The 21,421-nt window shown below is 41.8% G+C and overlaps 1 protein-coding gene across 2 annotated transcripts in view; it reads left to right on the forward strand.

Annotated features, from left to right (window-relative positions):
- NT5C2 (5'-nucleotidase, cytosolic II) overlaps positions 1 to 21,421 on the forward strand; it is a 60,658-nt gene that overhangs the window by 7,952 nt on the left and 31,285 nt on the right. The window contains exon 2 of one of the 2 annotated variants that reach the window (XM_066190994.1): positions 10,763 to 10,883. In XM_066190994.1, the coding sequence (XP_066047091.1) occupies positions 10,783 to 10,883 (101 nt within the window). In that variant the 5' untranslated portion in view covers positions 10,763 to 10,782. Of the gene's footprint in view, positions 1 to 10,762; positions 10,884 to 20,302; positions 20,504 to 21,421 lie in introns of those variants that run through there. The other variant, XM_066190995.1, reaches the window with a different exon arrangement.

A 21,421-nucleotide genomic window follows, 5' to 3' on the forward strand; every position in this document is an offset into this window, starting at 1 on the left:
TCACTGTCACCGTGTTCCTTCTGAAAACTGCTTATACTGAGACAAATGCAGAGACAACACTCTGTGTCCTCCTCTGCTCCTGCCAGAGAACAGTCTCCTGTGTCAGCAGGATTGACTTAATGTTAAAACCTAGGGAACTGAACGGCCCATGGAAAGGTGACTGTTTCCCCAAATTAACTTAGTGGTTTGTGTTTTGCTAGGACAGATAGTAAGAAGTTTCCAAAGAAAAGAGGTTGATTCAGTTGGAAAACGGTTTAATGTAGGTTTTTGGAATCACTTGATAAAGCTGAGTCAGTTAGGTTATCAAAGAGAAGCCAGAAACCTAGCAAGAATTCAAAGTCTTCATAGAAGTTCAGTTATTTTACCGATGAGTTTGGTCACATAGGATGACTAAGAAAAGCTGTGCAAATTAGCAGTCTTTTGGAAGAGCTTGCGTATACCGCCAAGAAAGTATTCGTAAAATTAATTTACTTGTAGAGTTTCCTGTAGTGGTGCCTCGGTGCTACACATCTGTCGAGATTAAATGAGATTTGGGGGCTGATAATAGGGACAGTATTGTGCCCTTAGGACAGATTTGTAATTTCATTTGTAATCAGGCGGACTATAATTACTATATTTGCCTCTGATTAAAAAAACAGGTCAGAAGAGTAATGAATTGTTCTCCTTTTGGGGCGGGGGGGGGGGGGGGAACTTCACACAGTAAGAGCACTTCAAAACATGTACAGTGGGCATGTTCCCCAATTTTCCATCTTTTTGCTTGCTCGGTTGGTAGGTCTGTGTGGCTTGTTTCACGTCGGCAGGGAGCTGCTGCCTGCTGGGAGCAGAGTGCAGAGGAGGGTTTGGGTAAGTGCCTTTGTGATCTCTGTGGTGAGTGCTAAGTACTGGGCAGCCTCTGATTTGGGAAGAAAGAGGACTTCTGTGTGTTGCACGTTGCAGGGCAGGAGAACCTGTAGGTACTGAACTAGAAAGAACAGAGCAGGAGGAAGTTGTACTTCTGGCATTTGTGAGCACTCCAGGAGAGTACGAGAGCCAGCCCAGGGTCGATTTCCATGAGCTGAGCCTGCACACAGGCTGCTCTCACCTGAAAGGCTGGATCAGCCTCAGGGAAGGCTCCTTGGGAGGGAGCTGGGTAACCATTATTATGGATGAAAGCAGGAAGCCCATGAAGTCTGTATTAGGCTGGTATGTGTCTGGAGCCCTCTGTGTTAGGATAGCAGGGAATCATGATCCTCCTTACTAAATTATCTCTCTATTTATTTTCACAGTGCCCTTTACAGCTGAGGAGTTTCATTATTTTGGTTTGGGTTTTGTGAACAAATAGGAACTTGAAAATTGGCTGAGTTTTGTGTATGATGTCCCTGGCTTTGCTGGGTATTATTCTATGTCTGGCATAGTTCCATAGTCATCTGGTTTTTTGAAAGATGGATTTATTTATCAAAGATCTGTTTCTTGTTGTTGGGTAAGTTCTCAAAAAGAAGAGAGACCAGGTTAGTATATGAGCATTTGGTCGGCTTTTTCCTTAACGAAGCTGGGAAGAGAAGGGAACGGTGCTGGAAAAGAAATCTCTTAGCAGGGAAGGAAAGTTCTCACTTTTGACAGAGCAGTTCTCAGAAATATTGGATTGTTTTCAGCTGTTGATCTCAGTGTTTATTTTCAATCCCTTTTTTAATGAAGGAGGAGCCAGTGTTCCCCGGTTCTTTACTCAGCAGCGTGTCTCTTGGCGAGTGTTGTGTCTGGAGCCCTGGGATTCAGGCTGACCAGCCACTTGGCTCTCCTCACGGGGGCTGAGCAGGGAATGCTTTCTGCCGAGGCTGGAGGGAGATGCGAGTTCATATTTCCAGCCTGCAGAGATGGTTCAGATGCTGATTCTGCTGTCATATCTGTTTGTGTACCCCATAAATGTGTTGAGAGGGCCCATCCTGCATGGAAGAGGCTTCAAGTGTCTCCAAAAAAATCATCCTTCTTTTTAGAGACTAGAAAAAGCTAGAATGAAGTTTCAGTACCTTTGCTTTTCCCATAAAATATTAATGAAGCAGGGATGTGATCTTCAGAGACGAGGGTTTTTTTACCACTAAGCTCAGTCAGTAAGGAAAGACAATAAAAATGTCCTCCCTCAGCTTTCATGTTCAGAAGGTGAAGTGGACTTTTGGCTATTCATTATCCAAGCTGGTTGCATGCTCTCAGAATGACTGTGCCACTGAGCCCGGCTGTGCATCTCAAATACTTTGTCACTTGCTCCGTGCTTCTGGAAAGTCCTGGTAGTCTGTGTTTGCTTCCCGAAACACAGTGGAATCTAATGAAAAGCATCATTGTTTTGAAACACTCTGACCTGCTGCCAAAAGAGCTACTGTTGTATAATCCTTAATAGCAGGTTAGAGTGGCTGTTGCTCCTTGATTTGAAATTGGTATGTGGCAGGATGGCTTCCCAGTTCTCTCTCTGGGGGTGGCACGTCTCATCTTGTTCTTCCCTTTGGGAACTGTGACTCACACGGTGTTTGGCTGTCCTCAGTTGGGAATAGACCCTTGAACAGGCTGAACATCAATGGTGCTACGTAGGGGTGACAAGGAAAGGGAAGAGAAACTGGCAGTTTCCTTTGAGAATGGGGAGCAAAGATTCTGTCTGCTGAGTACCAGGGGTTACATTTGTCTGTTCTTGCCAGCACATTGTTCTGATGTTAAAAAAAAAAAAAAAAAATTGAATAAAAAAAATTATCTTGACTTTCCTTTCTGATTTGCAGAACTCAGTGGGTATACTTCCATGCTGACATTTCTGCCTTTTTGATCTTCATGTTAGCCTACAGCTTGGCTGGCACACTGTCAGGCTTCATCTGTGTAGCAAAGATAGTATTTGCAACTATCATTCAAACACTGAATTCCTGTTGTAGTGGGCATTGGCATCTAAGTTTACTGCCCAATTTTTCAGCTAAAGCAAATATATGCAAACTCTGATAAATATTTTAAAATAAATATACTATAAATAATTTCTGTTGGGTGAGCCGTATTGCTGTAAAGGGATCAAATTAATCTCTGGTTTTTAGTCTTCCAAGACCCTGTGCAACTGGAACAATTGCTTATGGGAAAAACAATGTGAGTATAGTATTTGAACTATGTTAAGTGTTTCTTGCTGGAATTTAACAGCTGGAAACAAAAGGCAGTGAGAACATCTTGGTAGGCAGGTCCATGCTTGCCTTTGGCAGGTGCCCAGTTGGACAGCAGTTTGGGAACCTCCGTGGCAGAGGCTACTGAAGGCCTTTTCCCAAGGAAAAGAGTTTCCCAGGGCCATCAGGGTGCACGGTTTATGTTGGTGTTGGCTCAGAAGAGCCTTTGTTTATCCATTCACCTTCTGTCCATGTGAAACCACTCTCTGGAGGTTTCTTTTGAGCACTGGTTGTGCCTCAGCCTCGTGTCCACTGAGGCATTGGAGTATAAGGCATTGGAGTATAAGGTGAGGAAGAGTCTCCTGAGGCTTGATGCTCAGTTTGACCGACCTGCTGTATAGTTCAGATCGTTTGACCTTTCTGCATTAATTCATGACTGTGGAGAAAAAAGGCTGATTGAAACACTCACATGCTTCATTTAGAACCCACTGATGATGGAAAAAGTATTTCAGAAATTTGTTGTTTCATAGCTAACTCTCCTCTCTGTTAATATTTTTGTGCTGGTTGATTTATTTAACTTGCAGTTACAGGGTCTTGTTCTGTCATTGGTAGACTGAGAGCCCTCCACAGTCAGGCTGCTTGCCTGTGTGCAAATGCTTCTAGGCTGTTTTCAAATCACCTGCAGAGCTACTCTCTGTACACTGGCAGCCTTCCACTGCAGCCTTACTCTCTCACACAGCTTTATTCCTTTCTCAGTATAATTTGAATGGGGACAGCCAGTTGAAGACAGTTTTCCAGCAGAGTTTGTGTCAGTGACAGAGAGAGACATGGAGTCCTGCTTGGTAGTCTTGTACATCCAAGGATCATATTTGACCTGCAGCTGCAGCATTTCTTTGAGAGCTCATATTTGCTAGTTCTGCTCTTGTGCTTCTGGTTCAAGTCTCACATTCCTTAAGTATGGTCCTTCTCCTTTTTTTTTTACTGCTGGGAGAACGGGGTGCACTAGAGTTGTAGAAGTGGAGAAATAGCATTACCCCTAACAAACTCTTTGTGTAAGGAGCGGTAAATTTGAAGTAACTAAAATGGTAGTTATTTTACTATATGACAAAAGTGAGAAGTATGAGCTATATGGAATGTAGGAAATACACTTATTAGCTCACTGGAGGATGGAGTTCCTGTTTCAAGGCATTAGACTCATTTGCAGATAGATGAGGAGAATGGATGGTCTCATGGTACTCAGAAAGGGTCAGATTTGAGGTTTGCTCCTCAGAGTTGCACTGCAGATTTCATCGTTTTCCAAATTCTATTCTAACCATCCATATCATTGATGATAATTAAATAATACATGAAATATTTTAATGGACTAGTACTGTTTGGAATTCCTGAAAGAATAGAACTCCTTGGATAGAAATGGAGGGACATGAGAAGAAACTTCAAATTAATATATTTCTGGATTTTAGTGTATCTGGTACATTTGGGTCCTGGAGTATTGCTGGAGCTCTAGAAACTGCACAGCCACTCTGTGGGTGTGGTTGTCAGTAGAAATATTCTGATTTAAAAAGTCCATGTAAAATAAACAGGGGCTTACTAAATATATTTCACAACATGTTTGATACACAGACATTACTTTAGTATCTGGCTTTAAAAAAGAGATAAAATTCAGCCTGAAATTAGATCAAATCCCATAATAAATGGGATGAGTAGAATTCTCCTTTCTTTTATATCTTACCCATTCAGAAATAGTCCATGAGTTACCATTGTCTATGAGTGAGACCACAGTCAGATGAACATATGACTGGGAATAGATTACCAGTTTCACTAAAAGCATGCTCTTGAAAAAGCAGCTTCATGATGTAAACACTGTGGTGGTGTCCAAGAGTAACTGCCACCCCCTTCCTGTAGGAAGAGTCAGAGCCAGTGTCACAGATTGCAGGCTTGGAGCTAGGAGGTTTAGTATGATCCATGGAGCAAGGAGGGTGTTTTCAATCTAATGTAGTCCAGTGGACCTTTGCATACCACAAATGGCACCTGTAAGCTCACTGCACGTCTGTGGTTAACTTTAACAGGTTCTTAACAGTGGCTCTCTACCTCTTTAATACCCTGTAATCAATATACAGAATTATCCTGCTTAAAGCCAACCTCAATTACCATGAGGTGAGAGTATGCTTTGAACTGTCTTTTGCAAGTAATTTAATATTCTAATATGAAAGATGTGTTTTGCCCATCCTGCCATAATGAATGTGAAGCCTTGCTGTCAGATAGGCAACTGCACAGAAGTGGAAGATCTTCAGGTGGAGATTTTAACTTTAGGCACAAGGAGGAGAAAAAAAAAGTCAGTTTTCTGGTTTAGATCATTTATAAGCATCACTGCTTATCTCTCAAGTGATGGACATAGTAATTTTCCAAAAGCATCGCTAATTGAAAACACCTTTTGGAAACAGTTTGCCTTTAGCCATCAAGCAGAAGTGTTGGCAGTAAAAGACAAGAGTGGTTTGAATTGTCATCTCAGGGCTGTGGGGGAGAGGGAAGGAGCTGTGTGAACTAACAGAGCTAGTGTGTAGGGCTGCAATTCAGAGTAAAATAGAGCGTCATTTGGCATCCATGCAATCCCTGTGTCCTGGAGCCCATCAGAAGCCTCCTGCTCTGTGGCTTCTGTCATGTCTGCCAGCTGATGCTAAGTACTGAAATTTGAATTTGTGTAAAAGCATGCAGCGTATCTGTGATTCATCCTGACAGCATTAGGAACTCTGACTTTTAGCACAGGGACTGAGGAATTAGTGCTTCTGCATTTGATTCCCACTTGCTCTGTGTTATTATCTTCTCTGTGCCTTGCTGTCCTTAGCTGACAAAATGGGGACAGCACTTTTGCTGCTCGTAAGTGTGTTATGTGAACAGGAGCTGGTGAAGTGCTTTGGGATTGCAGGTGTGAGAATGGCACTCCTGGTGGGGCCAGGAGCCTGCCCAGCCCCTGCTCACAAGTGGCACTGGGAGGTGCCATTGAGGGGGATGACACGGTCCTGGCCACTTTTTGCTGTCCATCCCAGAGGATCAGGAGGTATGATGCTAACCTGAGTGGATTTCACCTCCTCCAGTGCTCGCTGTCCCAAGTGTCTAGCCTGAACAAGGTGCAAGCTACTTCTGCCCTCCGTGGAGGGAGTGGAATGCTACTAGAAAGTGAGTCACTCGCTTTTCCTAACCACCCTTACATGGACAGTCCTCTAAGCTGCAGAAAAGATCGCTTTTCCCCTCCCCTGCCCTATTCGTGAGGCTGTGTCATGACCCAGACCAGGAATCTGACGTGAGTCATGAACAAGCCAACCCTGTTCGTGCTCCCTTTACTTTTTCCAGTCCTCAGGATTTTAGGATGGCTCTCCCCTCCCTTGCTGAGACCCCACAAAGCACTTGGAGATGGAGCAGTGCTGCAGCAGGGATCCAGGAGCTGCTCCAGGCTTGGCAAGGGCGTCACAAGGCTCGTCTGTTCTCCCACAGGCTCCGACTAGACACAAAGCTCCTAAGAGAACGTTGGGTGTGATGCTTTTCTCTCTATTCCCTTTCCACTGTGCACGTACGTGTGTGGGCTGTGCTGCCAAGGTATTAATGATTCTTGAAGCAGAACATGTGAGAAGAGGCAGATGTAGTGCACGGTGAGTCAGTGTGCGTACGCTACAACCTTGGCTTTAGTTAGGGAGGCTTTTGTTTTCTGCTCTATAAGCTCTCTTCCAGGAGAATATCCTGGAAATAGTGGGATTGTCACTGGAGTTTTGTTCATCTCTGCGTTTTAGTGTGTATGCCTCTGGTTTGGCGTTGCATCATCAAAGTGCCAAGATGAACTCAGGAATAAACAGAGACGCTGTCAGTGCATTTAGCATGAACATGTCAGATAATATCAGGTGCAGAAATTTCTAACTATTTGCTGCCCGAAAAAGATTTAAAAAGTCATGGTATAATTTGAAGGAAAATGCATATTTAATTTATATGAGTATTTTAAAAAAATACAGTGTGGATAATACTTTAAATCATCTAAAATCTGACTAATGGACTTAATGCAAAATATATGCTAAAAATCTCACATTCTTTTCAAATCATATGTGCTGGGCAACAACTCTGTATCAAAGCTTTGCAGCTGAGATTTAAATACCTTTTCAAAAGGAATCCTATACCATAAATGCTATCAGATGCTTAATTAAGACAACACAAGCAAGGAGCATGTTTGCAATAAATTATGGGGATGTGTTCTGACATGCTTTATCTATGTAAATATTTCTATTTTTATGTGAAGCTATTTACAGATTATTGATTTCAAAAATAGATTTGTAACTAAAGAAAGATGCATCGTATTTCAGTTGCTTGGAGTTGAGAATCCTGCCCGGCTGTCTGCCTGCTCTCTTAGATGTTTTTTCTAGTAGCTTACAAGTGTATGGAGTGATTCTGTCCTTCTTATTTTTCTCCCTCTGTTTGGAAGAGGGAATTTGTATCCGGGGACCAGGTTCCAGGTTTGCTACCACCCAAGCAGGCTGATTTTTATGCCTTTGAAGCACAGAATAATTTTAGTGAAGTCCGTGAGGCATGAGTAAGACTTTCGGATGGCGAAGATCCCTCGCAATGTATTTTGTCAGTTGTCACTGTTTTGTTTCAGGGCAGCAAGCTGTTGTCACAGGGTCAGTGGAGTCTGCTAAGCTGTAAGCCTGCCTTTGAGTATGTGTAATAGAAACCTTTATCATAATTTTTTGCTACTTAATGCTGTGTTAACATTAGAAGAAATATTTTAATAAATCAGGGCAAAGCCTGAAGGTAGAGGTAATATTTTTCGTTAGAGGAACCTTTAGTATTTGAAAACTCATGCAAGCTTGTGTACCCAAGAGCCTGTCTATTTTTTCCAGCCATACCAGTTGGTCTAATGAAGGATACTACCTCTGTCTACAAACCTTGTCCTGCCAGCAAACTCTGTTGATTGCATCTACAGCAAAATACTGCTGGATTATTAAAATAATTCAGGCCTTCTTTGCTCAATTATGGAAACTCAGATTTTTTGTGGTTTCCTCAAGTCTCAGCTTTTTGAATCCCAGCACACACAAAATAATGCTCTCTGGTTTCTCATACTGTAGAGGAGGGTTTCATCGCATTGGAGTTCAAACTGCTTCACTGATTCCTTATTTTAGAATGGATATTATAAAGGTAGCCTGCTAAAATTCTTCCTTCATCCGGATTTTAGGGTATTTTGTAGGATACTGTTGGTGTATACTGTCAGCTGTCTGGCATGGATGGCCTCTAGAAGCAGTCCTAGCTTAGTACCTGTGTCAGCATGTGATGTGGTGTTGTGGTGATAGGAAGCAGAAGAAATGGAAAGAGGCTGGCAGAACATGATGTCTCTGGTGTGGTCTGTGGGTGTAAATCTTTGAATCTTGCTGTGTGTCTGGCTGGGTAAGCAGAGTGGTGTACCCCTGCTATAGAGCAGGAAGCTTGGATGTGGACTTGTTTGGAAGCCCTAGACCCAGAGCTCTCTAACAGTCCTAAGGCCGGTCATGCAACAATTTTTTTCAGAGCTGTTTAGTGTGCCTTTCAGTGGCTTTCAATGAGCATGTCTGTCGGATCCGAATCTGGAGCTCTAGGCTAGTAGCTTTAAAATAGATGAAGGTGGTCATGATCTGGACCATCTTGAAATGTCCATGGGGGAGATGCTTTTCCACCCTCAGAAAGCACAAGCCCATTCTGTAGTTTGCAGTCTTGGGGTGTTACCAGATCACTCCCTCTGCTGCAGGTCTTGGCTGAGTCTGTGACCCTTGCAGGGACACTGCTCCTCTCCTGAGCAGCCCTTGCTGTCCCTGAGGAGCCTTGCTGCAGGCAGTGCCCTGCCTTCCGAGTGAAATGGGAGCAGGTCGGTGCTTGAGGGGCGTTGAGTGCTGTGTCCTGTGCTGCCTTCTGTCTGCCTTTGGGCACGGCTTAAATAGATAGCTGGTAATTACTTGTAAAGCCCTTGGTGGCTGTGGCTGGGGCTATTTTGGAAGCTGATTCTCCCTGCATGCCCTGTTGTGGAAGTTGTGGCTGGCTGGAATGGCCTGTCACCCTCCTGCTGTGGTGACCTCCTCTCCTGGGTGTGTTGCAGGGAATTCAGGGGGAGAGCTCTCAGCAATGGCATGCGGTCTCTTGGGCTGCCTGCCAGGGCCTGAATTTGGTGACCTTTAGGATGTGGCAGAAGATGCATTTGTAAACCTTGGTTATAGTAACTGGGAGACAAGCAGAGAATGCTGGAGGAGGAGGAGGAAAGTATTTTTGTGCAGACAAGCTGTTTGCTCTCTGTTTGATGTTTATGACCAGCAGCTAGTAGGTAAATATACTAAGAAGTGCTATCACAATTGGAACTGTTGCTCTTTAACAGAATTTAAAATGAAAAAATTACACAGATTTCCATGAGGAGCATGCGTGTGACACTTGAGAGGGCTGTGACTTCCAGCGCTGCTTTGAACACTTGCTCTGCCCTCTACTTTGCTGGAATCATTAAATTCCCTTCTGTAAAATGAATGCAGTCATATTTTAGAGGCGTCCACATGTAGTTGCTATATCATTACCCATGTAGTTTGTGGATGGTTTTGTTTCTTTCAAGAAGAGCAAACAAGCCAAGGCCTGCAGTCCTGCAGTTTGTGTGGGTTACACAAGAATGTGGTTTCATGTAATACCTAATTTGGCATCACTGTGGGTCGTGTCTCCCACCCTGTTCTCCACGCCAGCTCTCATGACAACATTGTGACAGGTAGAGCTGGGTTCAGTTGACTCAGCCTTTCCTCACCTTTGGTCAGTTGATTTTGACAGGTGAGGACTTGGACTGGTGAGCTGAACTGACCCACCATGGGGCTGCTTCATAACCCCACCTGGTGCCAGGGAATGCAGCAGCAGGTTTCTGGCTCAAGGAGCAGGCAAGCAGGATTGTCCCAGTGTCCCAATAAAAAATTGGGAAAGGTGCCCCTCTTTCCTCACAGCAGGCCCTCCTGATGAGAGAGACTGTCTGTGGTTTGGTTGTGACAGCCAACACTTGAGAAGGGGTGCTCATGTTTGTGAGGGTCTGCTGGTGAATATTTGCATCGCTCATGTTACAGGTTTGCAGTGTGTTCTTGCTCTGCCTGAATGTGTCTGACCTGCAGAGGACAAAGGATCATCTTTCTACTCTCCTTCCAATTGTTTCTGCTAATTTAGCATCAGTTTGAAGCTTTGTCTTTGCTTAGAGATCAAATGGCCAGGGACAAGGATCTTTGTTTTCACTCTGTGGTAAAAGTGGCAAGGTCAGTCCCAGTGGGGCTTGTACGGTTTACACTGCTGAATTTGTCTCATGTATTAAGGGTTTTCTATCACCTACAGCTAATGCATATTGGTAACTCTAGCATCAAAAAATATCCCTTTTCAGCAATGAACACAAGGTGTCTGTTTGTAAATGCATTCTCATCACAATGGATAGGAATATCTTTGCAACCTTGTAAAACTGCCTTCCCAGCTCTCTGTTTTAGCATCTCAAAGTGCAGCATCTTACTTGACCTGCATACTCAGGTCATTCCACTGGGTACTTTGCAAGACTTCCTGAGTGGCACAGGAGTTCATTCATGCCAGGAAACAGACAACTTTCTGGCAAAACAAACCTTGAACTTAAGCAAGCTTTTCTTTTCTGTATCTTTCAGAAATAAGTAAGCATTTGAAGATGACGACCTCATGGAGCGACCGACTCCAGAATGCAGCAGATCTCCCTGCAAACATGGATGGACATGCTCTGAAAAAGTACCGCCGGGAAGCCTATCACCGGTAGGTCATCCATGAAGCTCCAGAACTAAACATAAATACCACATTTCTTGTTTTTTGGATTTTTTGGGGGTTTTTTGCATGTTTGTAAAACAGGAAGGTTGTTCTTATCTTCCTCATAGAAGTTTTGGTAGAAGAGAGCTTAGAAGAAGATAATCCACAGTACTGGCCTGGAGGGATTTGCAAACAGCTGGGTTGAGATACCTGTACTAGAGCAAGAGAGAGAGGATATGCTTCTTACTGCAGTCAAAAGATTAATCAAAGTCAGATTTTGGGTAGAAGCTTTCAAGTCAATAAATATTCAGTGGCAGAGGTTTTATAATTATTATTGCAGTTGACACTGGGAGAGCAGAGCCTTGGACACTGGAATGCGTAAGCATGAATAAGGAGGAAATCAAATGGGATCAGAAATTGTTTGAGAATTACACCTAGTATGATTAACTGTGTGACCACAGGAGCATGCAGGAGCACTAGGCAAGGGCCCAGTCTTTCCACTCTCAGGTGTATATAAAACCATCTTTGCTGAAAAACAATTGCAGTAAGTAAACTAGATAGAGTTCAAAATAAAAGGAATGTTATCACTCTTAGTTTATAGTTTGGGAATCAAAGTGCAGGCACTAGATCTTTACAAGATCACATTGGACATTTGGTTGAGCCAAGAATTTAGTCGACAGTTCTCAAGGTTCCAAGCATAGAGCATAAAGGATGGATGAAGTCTGTATCCTTATGAGATGTCTGGACTGATACAGAGTTAAAAACAACAGCATCTAGTAATTGTCGGTATTCTGTTTGTGGGAGGTGTATCTTCAAAGTTTAGCTTGGTTATTTTGAGAAGTCATACAGTGTGATGATCAGAGGATATTCAGCAGAAGGGGAAATGTATGTCTAATGTAGAAACAGAAAAAGAAGTCAAGTTTCTCAACCTCATGCTTAAATGCCACGTTGTATTTGTGATTCACATTGGTGATATTTCTGGGGAAGTGTTTTCGAAGTGTTAGATATCTTTTGATTCTCCAAATGGAATCTAATTTGAGAAAAATGCCTTAGTGCATCATATGATTGGCCATGTTGTGCAATTTGCAGTGTCCAGGGCTAAGAAATGGATCCTGTGATGCATTTCTGAAGCTTTCCAATTTCCAATGAATGTGTTTGAGCAGCATGTCCTAAGTGGTGGCATTATTTGAATCTCTCTGTCAGCTGGTTTGTCAGGTATGGAAGCATCTAATGAATGTAACTATATATAGCATGCAAGATGAGAGGGATTTTATACCATTCCCTGTCAAAAAATCTTCACCTTGTTGCAGTCGTTGACAGTTTTACCTTTGTGTTGTAAATTTATTTAAAACTTTAGCTGTGTTACTCCTGATTCAGATTGATGGAAATCAAATCAGAGTAATGCCTATATTTTTTTTTCAAAGTATTTTCTTGACATTTGTTATGGTTAAATGCTGACAGTTTGCTAAATGTTGTACAGGATCCTAAGGAAGCTGTGCTTGTCTTTAAGAGCTCATACATTCAAGTTCTCATCATGTTTACTCTTACTTGAGTAAAAAGTCCTTACTTCCAGAAAGGATTTCCTTATAGAGGATGGGAGTGCAGTCATGTAAAGGAGAGTTTCCCACTGGGAGCTGGGATCTGGTAACCCAAAATTAGTCTGTGGTAAAGTTTAGATACCTGCTTTTAGCATTTAGAAATGTCTTGTGCAAAATATACTGAGCAGAAATGCTGCTAGCATCTCAGATTTTCATGGAAAACATAACATTGGAAATACATTAAGGGAAGGCACATTTTTGTTTTGGAATTGCTATCCTCTTTCAAAGAGAGAGGGAGAGAGAGGGAATGGGAGAGAATGAGAGAACCTGATGCCAAGACTGTAGTATAAATCTGTGCTATTAATGGCTTTGGTATACCAGTTTCATGGGAGTTATTTTGATAATCCAGTATTGTGAGAATCTGAAACAACCTCATTCCAGAGGCAGTGTTGTCAGATTTCTATTTCTGGTGCTTTTCATGGTCCTAGTGTTAACAGATGTGATGTTACTTTAAAAAGTGCAAACTTAACATGATAGAGTATGACTGAAGTTATTTCCCCTTGGTGTTTGATGTTTTATTTTTTAGTGTTTTATTAATGCTTCAGATGCAGAATACACGTGCTGGTCACAGCCATGAGTTGTAGGATATGAATTTGTTTCACTAAGGTCCAGGTATGCTCTGACTCTTGGATATTGCTGAAGCACTACAAATTTTATGAAAAAAGAAATAGAAAATACAAGGCCTCATTGTCAAGATTATTTTCTTTCTCTTTCTTCTTTTTCTTCTCTTTTTCTTTCAGTCTTTTTTTTTCTGTCTCTTTTTTTTCTTACTCCAGCAGCTAAAGGAAAAATCTTTGAAAACATTAATCTAAAATGACTTCAAAACAAAACCGAAAAGAACTTTGAATTTAAACCTATTATATTTTTGTTACCTTAAGGCTGGTCAAAGTTATTTTATGGGCCCAGTCTGAAAGGCTAGAGGAACTTGGCAGCTACACCACATTTACAGATGAGCATAATTGGGACGAGCTTTTATTACCTATGTTGATAGCCTAGTTGAGCTCAATCACCCAGCAGTTTTTCTAAATGCTGCTAGGAATGCTTAGTTTTCTGAAGTGTGAAATTTAAAAAACTTGTTTCACTGTTTGTTTCCTTCATGCTTACTTAAATACCAGTGGAGATACCTAGACCAATCAATTGAACATTCTTGTTCTCATGAAGTACACCAGATTTGATATGCTTGAATTGTAAATGAATTCAGATTAAATAAAAGGAAAAGCTTCCAAAAGCAAAATAGTTTACCTTAAATATATATATAAATGTTCTTGTGGCCATGAAACGTCTAAAAAACTTTTTAAAAAATTACCTCTGAAGATGCCACTCTAATAGTCATAGTTTACAGTGGTCATTCTTACTTGGAATGTATTTTTTCAGGTGCTGCACTTTCGATTGTATCATAATTGATGGATGGATGTTCAACATATAATAATTGTTGGCAGAAGTCCTAGCTGAGACTGGTTTAACTGGTGTAGTACATACTGACTCAGAGTATGATCACTATATCATAATGATATCTGAATGCCAGGGGCAAGAATGTTCAGAATCCAATTTTTATAGCTATAGAATCAGAAAAATCTGTTGAGGAGGAGAAGTGGTGGGGTTTTATCTTCAGAGAATTTCTGACAACTTTAATGAAAGGTTTTGGTTAGCTGGTGTTGCTGTCAGACCTTTGTTACACAACACTGCTGGCGCCTGTCGGAGGTGAGGTCTGAAGATGAATTAATATGCAAGCTACATGTTACTCATTCTCTAGCAGAGGTCACTGGTAAGAGGATACTGCATTACTGTGCTGTTGGCAACACAGATTTTAATTCGGAAATAAAATGGGTGTGTAGTTCTTGGGAGGCTTTTCCTTGGTGTGTGTGGTTGTGAGGCCACCTCCCTCGTGTGCTGCTTGTTGACTTTTCCGGGTAGAGGATAATCACTAGCTCATTTGTTCTGGAGGAGTACTGTCATTTAATGTGATTGTAATTAGGCAAGAACTAGGTTGACTCTGAGCCACCAAATTGCCCTAGTGTCTATTTTTTAACTTGGAGTGAGCACTTCTAGGCACCCTCTGGATTATCTCACATAGCTCTTTAGGGTTTAAATAGCAGCCACATCTAGTTAAAGCAAATAATGGAAAAAGTTGGTGTTCCATCCACTCTTGTTACTGACAGTTACCAAGATCCAGGAAACAGGTATTTGCACTTATATTTATTTATCTGTGGTTTTGGCTTAACAGAGCAGTAAGGGTGAAATGGCCTTTTTGTTAAACATACTGGCTTTGGGATGCTTCTGCCATTTTGCATCAGAATAATTTGAGACTTCTCATCCTGAATGTGGGCTTTCTGTTGCTGTTTTAATTGTTGGGGTTTTTTTCTTGCTCTGTTGTTTACTGGCTAGTGCAGGGCATGTGGCATCTTGATTCCTAATCCTAATTCTCCTGCCGACTGCTGATAGAGTATTAAATAAGTTGTTTCATAGTTTTGTACTACAGTTTGCTTTCAGAGCACCTTATGGTGGTGATATAAGTGATTTTAGCTGTTACTGTACACTGAGATTCTGGGTTAAAAAATAGTATATACTTGAATAATAACAAAGCAAAAGGATTGCCAATTGGTTGTTTTGATTAATGGATTAAAGATGTGCTTTAGCTTGTTCAAATTTGTAGACTCTGGGCTATTCACTGCTAATCTTGTTTCTTCACTTAATTGTTACTGGATCATCAGTGATTGTAAACAGGTGGAAATGTTGTATAAACAAGGCTGTGAGACTTGAAACTGCTCATCTGTTTGGGTGGCTATATTTAAAGTTGCTTCAAAATGATCCGTTCATTGAGGTGGAAAATTAGAACAAATCTTTACCAGTCTGAAATTGCTCTTTCATCAAACACATTTGGACAGGCCGTGTATGGAGTTTCCACGTATTGGGTATCTCTGGAGACTCTGCTGGCCGTGGTCTGTCCTCGTGTGTCTGAGCAGCCTCCTCGGACCTGTGTGGTGACATGTGTGTGACAGAGGGCAGCGTGTGCCTCTCCGTGTGCCAGTCCTTTAGACACTGGAGGAGGGAGAGGGAGCGTCAAGTCTGCAGAATGGGGGAGCTTATAAAAAAGTATACCACTTGCCAAATTAATAACAAAGAAATTACATTGTAAATGTCCCATGATCCTTAGCTTTAATAGTTTCAGGGAGCAGACAAGTGTTATTTTGGGATGGAATCCATATGCGAGCTTCTTGGCACTTTGCTATTGCCTGGGAAGAAAATCCAAACAAATGAAAACAGAAAGGGCCAAGGCTATCTCTTTGCATCTGATTCCTGCAGAATTTCAGAGGGAAGTGCTCATAGTTGTGTTTCTGGATACAGCCTCATCATGCTTTGACGTTCCAACCATTACTAGATTTTCCAGTTTTATGTCACTGTAACTGTGCAAGGACAGTTAGACTTGTGAAATTATGGGACATGGTGTTGGAAATGTTACTAGAAGTGTCCAGGAAATGTTTATGCCCTTCTTTTGTTTCCCCTGTCTGATACTATTTCATCCCCATTTGTCAAGCCCAAATACTATCTCTGAATACAATTACAAATATTCAGAATAGACATCTTTGGTTGAAGAAGGAATAAAATAAAACTCTGAAAAACCTAGAATTAAAAAAATAAAACTAAAATGGTATGATAAAAAAATATATGGAATGGTCAATACCTGACTAAAGAGGCAGGACTTGGCAAAAGAATAATTTCATTGGTTTTAAAAATTTAAAGCAGTTTCTTTCTTCTCTAAGGCAGCTACCAAAACATCCAGCACCCAAAGGTAAGACATTTTGATGATCTGGTAATATCTTCTTTAGATTGCTTACATGCTTTGTACCAGATAAATAAGGTCATTGGGAGAGTTTGCTGCTGCTGCTGCTGGAAGTCACCTGTGACAGAACTCTAATGTTGTGCAGTGACACAAGTCCCCAAGCAGACCTCATCTGTGAGGAGTAGCTGGTCATAGTGAGAACACTGAGTTGTTGTAACAGTGGAGGGATGTTTATTTTATTGTTTGCCTTTTTAAAGAGGCCACGGGGAACTTGGGCGTGGGAGACTATTAAAAGCTAATCCAGTTAGTTCCCATTATTTCTTTTTAACTCTTCCAGCTTATTAAAAAAATGGAAGTTGTCCATAAAGCGAAGATTAACCAAAGTTCCTAAACCCTGAGTAAGTGGGAATCTGAGCCTTCTGGCTAGTTAGTCCCTGTTTTGTGGTTGGCTCAAGCCCAACTGTCCACCACAGGCTTTTTTAAACACACTTGTTGGTCATGCTTAGCCAGCTCCCACTGTATTTGCTCTTCCATTCAGCAGTGTTGCAATTTTCTTTGTATTTATTTAATTTCCAGTGAAGCATACTGCCCAGAAAATGCTAATTGCTGCAAGGTATTTCTAGACACATTTGGAAAATTATTATGAAGTGCTCTTCTGAAGTTCCAGAAACCTTGCCTCACATTGTTCATTTTCATTTCCTCGCTATGAGAAATTGTGAGCCATGTGCCAAGTTCCTCCTTAATTGTAAAGTTCTGTGCATTTTGTTTATTTTGTTGGTCAAACTACAAGACTGTTACACATGCAGATTACACTCAGGGAACATAATTCTTTAGAGATTTTGCACAAATAAAATAAAAACATTTCTCCATCTCTGCATTTGCACCTCTCCAGTGTTAGTTGAGAAGAGTTGGGATTTAGGTTCGTGCTGCAGAATTGATTGACAAGAACAGTAACAAAACCAAGATCAGTTCTCTAGTAAAAATATAAAGGACTATGAATTGCAGAGTTGTGGCTATCAGGGTGTGACTCCCCTGTTGCATGCTCAGCAGTTCCTTCTTCCTTGCAATACAACACATTTTTCTCTTACCCAGCACAATCTGTAGAGCTCAAAAAGAAAATAAATACTGTCATCATTGAGAACCTTCTGCTGTGGCCAAGCTGCAGGGTTTAATCTTTGAGAAAGAACTCATTAGAAAGGAAACATGCTTTGAAGGTTCCCTAAAACAGCTCCTGAAGTCTGTTTGTCCAAAGGTAGGGATCTGTGCCAGGCTAAGCCACCCCAAGTCCAGGTACTGGTGCCCCAATTCCAGCTGTGCTCAGGGGGCCCATGGAGCTGGAACATTGTCCCTCAACCACCTTCCCCGCATGCACCGCACCTTGTGTGACTCCAGCCATACTGCACAGGGAGTCCAAAACACAGGAGACTCACAGGGATATCCCTCAGAGCAGAATTGTAAAGCTTGGGTTTTCATCAGGAGGAAAGGATGAAAGCAAGAGAAAGGCAGTGTCCTGTTTAGGGAGATGCTCTGGGTGCAGACAGGTGTGGAGCTGGGTTTAGGCAATACTGACCTCTGCTTCAGCACAAGGAATGCAGAGGCTGTTCTCATGCTGTGCTTACAGTTTGTTTTGTCTTACTGCCCAGTGCTGTTGGGTTTTTAGATCAGCTTAAATTTTAACTCTAGTGCTTCCAGTTAAAGTGACTATTTTCTGAATGGAAAAAAACAAATTCAGGGGAAGGGAGAATGTGATTTCTTCTGGTTCTGGCGTGTAGAGAAATTATTCTACATTAAAACTTTCTTTTCTAAAAATGTTAGATCATTTTAGTTTTCCTCTTATTCTGACATTATTTCTACTGTTTGTAATCCAGAAGCTTCTTTGATTTTTGTTCATCTGGATGATCTGTAAGAAACTTGTTATTTCATCCTTTCCTTTCATGACCAGAGGATCTTTTTCCTCAGGTGGTTGATGTTCTTAGGGCCCTCAGGTTGGTCTTGCTTTATAGTCATTAAAAGCAACTCTTGTAATTTCTCTAAAGCAGTTGTTCTGAGGAGATGTTACCTTTTTGTACCCAACAGACACAATGTCAGGTTGAATGGGGTTTGGAGAAACCTGATCTGGTGGAAAGTGTCCCTGCCCATGGCAGGGGCTTGGGATGTGATGATCTTTAAGGTCCCTTCTGACCCCAAACCATTCTGGGATCCTATGATTTAATTGGTATTCTTGTAGTCAGGCTGAGTGTATCTTCAATTAGAATTTAAGAACAGCTTTGAAATGGGCTAAGTCTACAGCTTCTGGGAAGCACCTGGCTCTTCCCAGAAACTGTCCTAGAGATTTAATCTCAGCTTTTAATTTTAGTTTCTAGGACACTGCAAATATTTACTACTTCAAGTAAAACCCCGAATTAAGCCAGTCAGTTTCTGGGAGTAAATATTTGTAAGTAGCTACTTACTCCCTTGTGCTTAGGAGAGCACTGTTCATGGGAGATTTCTTTATCAGAATTTAAAATTGAGGTCCTGAGTGCCTACAAAATAAACCAGTATCTATCTGGGCCTTCACAAGAGAAGTGAAATTGGTCCCCCCCCCCCCCTTTTTTTTTTTAGCCACTGTTTAGTCTGCATTTAATCTGCCAAGGCATATGCAAGTTTAAATTGATTAAAATGTTCTCATTTCCTGTCCTGAACATGTTGTGTAATAGTCTCCTTTAGCTTTTTTTTTTTTTAATATTTGCTCTGTCTCACTCCAGCACTGGTGGGTGAAGTAATTGCCACATCTGATCAGTTGGTAGGATGCCTTGAAATCTGCCAGTTTGGGGTGTGATTAGACCCTGCCAGTGCAGTTTAGAGGTCACAGGCAGTAAGTGCAAATTGGTGGAAAAAGAGGCATCTTCACCAGCTGTTTCCAAAGGGTGCTGCTATGGTAATTTTCATGTTTCAGTCAAAAGACTTATTTTGGAACAAAAATACACTAATGGGTGCTGTTTGTTTTGTTGTTCAGAAAACTTTTCCAGATCTTCAGTCTCAAGGTATGCTGGGTTTGGGTTCAGTTTTTAAATAGTACAAAAGCAAGGGATGACAATCTGTCAGAGATTTAGAAATATTTCCATGGTTTTTGGTCAGTTTGGTGTCATCATCATCTAAACATAGGCAGGCTGGACTGGAACAGATCTCTTGGGTCACAGATCCCTTGTTTCTGCCTTTCACAGGCACTGTCATATTACCCTTTTTGTGAGTGCATTCAGCTGTGTCTTAGTACTTGGGGTTTTTGTCCTCATTTGGGAAACTTACCAAATGTCGCAGTTCTGAAATGATCTTGTGATCTTCTTTAAGTTTCCCTTCTTGCTCCTGTCCTGTAAAGACAGTCAGAAAACTGTGCTGCAGGGGTCAAGCCTAAAGGCAAGATCAGAACTGGACTCTGGAGGTTAAACAAAAAATGTTGCTAGAGTCTCCTGGAGGTATATTATTCCTTCTTAAAGCTCTGCATTCTCAGAAACAAGCTGCACAAACATGAGATCAGAAATTATGTGCTTGAATTAGCTAATAAATAATGTTTCCTGACAGCAGCAGCAGCAGCACGTAATCATATGCATTATACAAAGTATCAGACTGTATTTAGTACTAAACAGTGCTTCTCCTTGGTCTCTTGTAAATCAGGGATGTTAAAAGACAAACACGGATTCAGATTGCAGATTTAGATAATTTGCTCCACCTACTCAAAAGCCAGCTATTTCAGGAGCGAATTTTAGTGAGTTGCGAGCCCATCTCATATTTCCAAAAGGCATTTCTTTACCAGTTTCCAGTGTTCATCCTATCACTTTGTCTTCTTTAGGTAATACATAAATCTATTAGGAAACAGCATCGTGTATAACCTCCAAGGCCCCTTAGTGACAAGCGCCATTGTCAAAGGCAGGCACTTCGCCAGGAAACAGTGACTCCCAGAGAGAGTGTGCAAGGTTAGGGAAAGGATACTATTGCCAGAGAAACTGTATTCCAAGTGGATTTGTGTGGAACAACAACAATATCCAGTGACTGGTTAAATTAGCCGCAGATGTGTTCTCTAGAACACTGTCCAAGAAGATATACAGTACTTTAAGGCTCGGTCCAGGCATAATGATCTTCTGAAGTCAAATCGGATCCAAGCAAAATTGCATGGGTACCAGGGAAGCTTTAAAGGAATTCTGTAATATGATTCAGACGAGTAGATGAATCAGACTGCTGCGAGCCGAGCAAGGGGCACGTCGGTGAGAGATGAGGTAAGGTAAGAGGACCGCACAGCAGCCCGGTACGAGGAGTTTGCTGTTCGGATGCGGGCAGCGGCGCACCGACAGGGCCGGGGGAAGGGCCGGGTTGTGCCGGCCCGGCCCGTGCGGGGCTGAACCTCCGCGGGCTGCCCGCCCGCGGCGCTCGGAACCGGCGGGCGCTCGGCCCCGCACTTGCCGTCTGTCCGCATTGCCTCCCGCCTCCTGAGAGGATAGTTACTGCGCTGGGGGCAGTGCATTTAGTAAATATTTGGAGAATTTTCACATGCTGAAATCAGAGTCCAAGTGAAGGCTCTGGGACTTTTCTCGTACGCGAGAATTTTGTCTTGGCATCACAGCTCGAGCGGTGCATGGGATTTCGGTCTGAGATGGGTGTTGAAAAGCTCAGCTTCCCTCCCACAGACGAGTTCTGACTCTCATTTTTAAAGTTCAGATAAGCCAGTGGAAAGAAGTCCTGTTGCATTATAGATCTGCTTTATGCTTTAGAGTTCTGGGGAAACATAAGCAGCTTAGTTACTGTCGTAGTTGGAACAGGAATCAAGAAAAGCTTTTGCTGTATTCTCTGACCTATTTCTTTACCATGTTATTTACTTGAACTAAATTGGATATCATGTATTAATGTTGTCATCCAAAAGGGCCTGGAAGTATTCAGCCTAGAGTCTCTTTGTTATAAGCATTAATGGTAAAAGTCGAATTTACAGAATAGCAATGGGCAAGTTTCAGAGGAGTTATAAATAAAAATTTTCACAATAGAAATGGCAAATCTTGTGTATGAAAATTTTTCTCAGTTGCTCTTTTTCAGAGCTCTATGAAATGTTTCTAACAGTATTAGTGAAAATGTGAAAATGGATCTGGTTGGGTTTGCTTTGAATTTACAGATGCAGTTCCAAAGAGGAGGCAAATGCTGTGAAT

Source organism: Chamaea fasciata, unplaced genomic scaffold, assembly GCF_029207755.1.
Source record: "Chamaea fasciata isolate MVZ Bird 193981 ecotype frontalis unplaced genomic scaffold, bChaFas1.0.hap1 SCAF_9, whole genome shotgun sequence".
Lineage (NCBI taxonomy): Eukaryota > Metazoa > Chordata > Aves > Passeriformes > Sylviidae > Chamaea > Chamaea fasciata.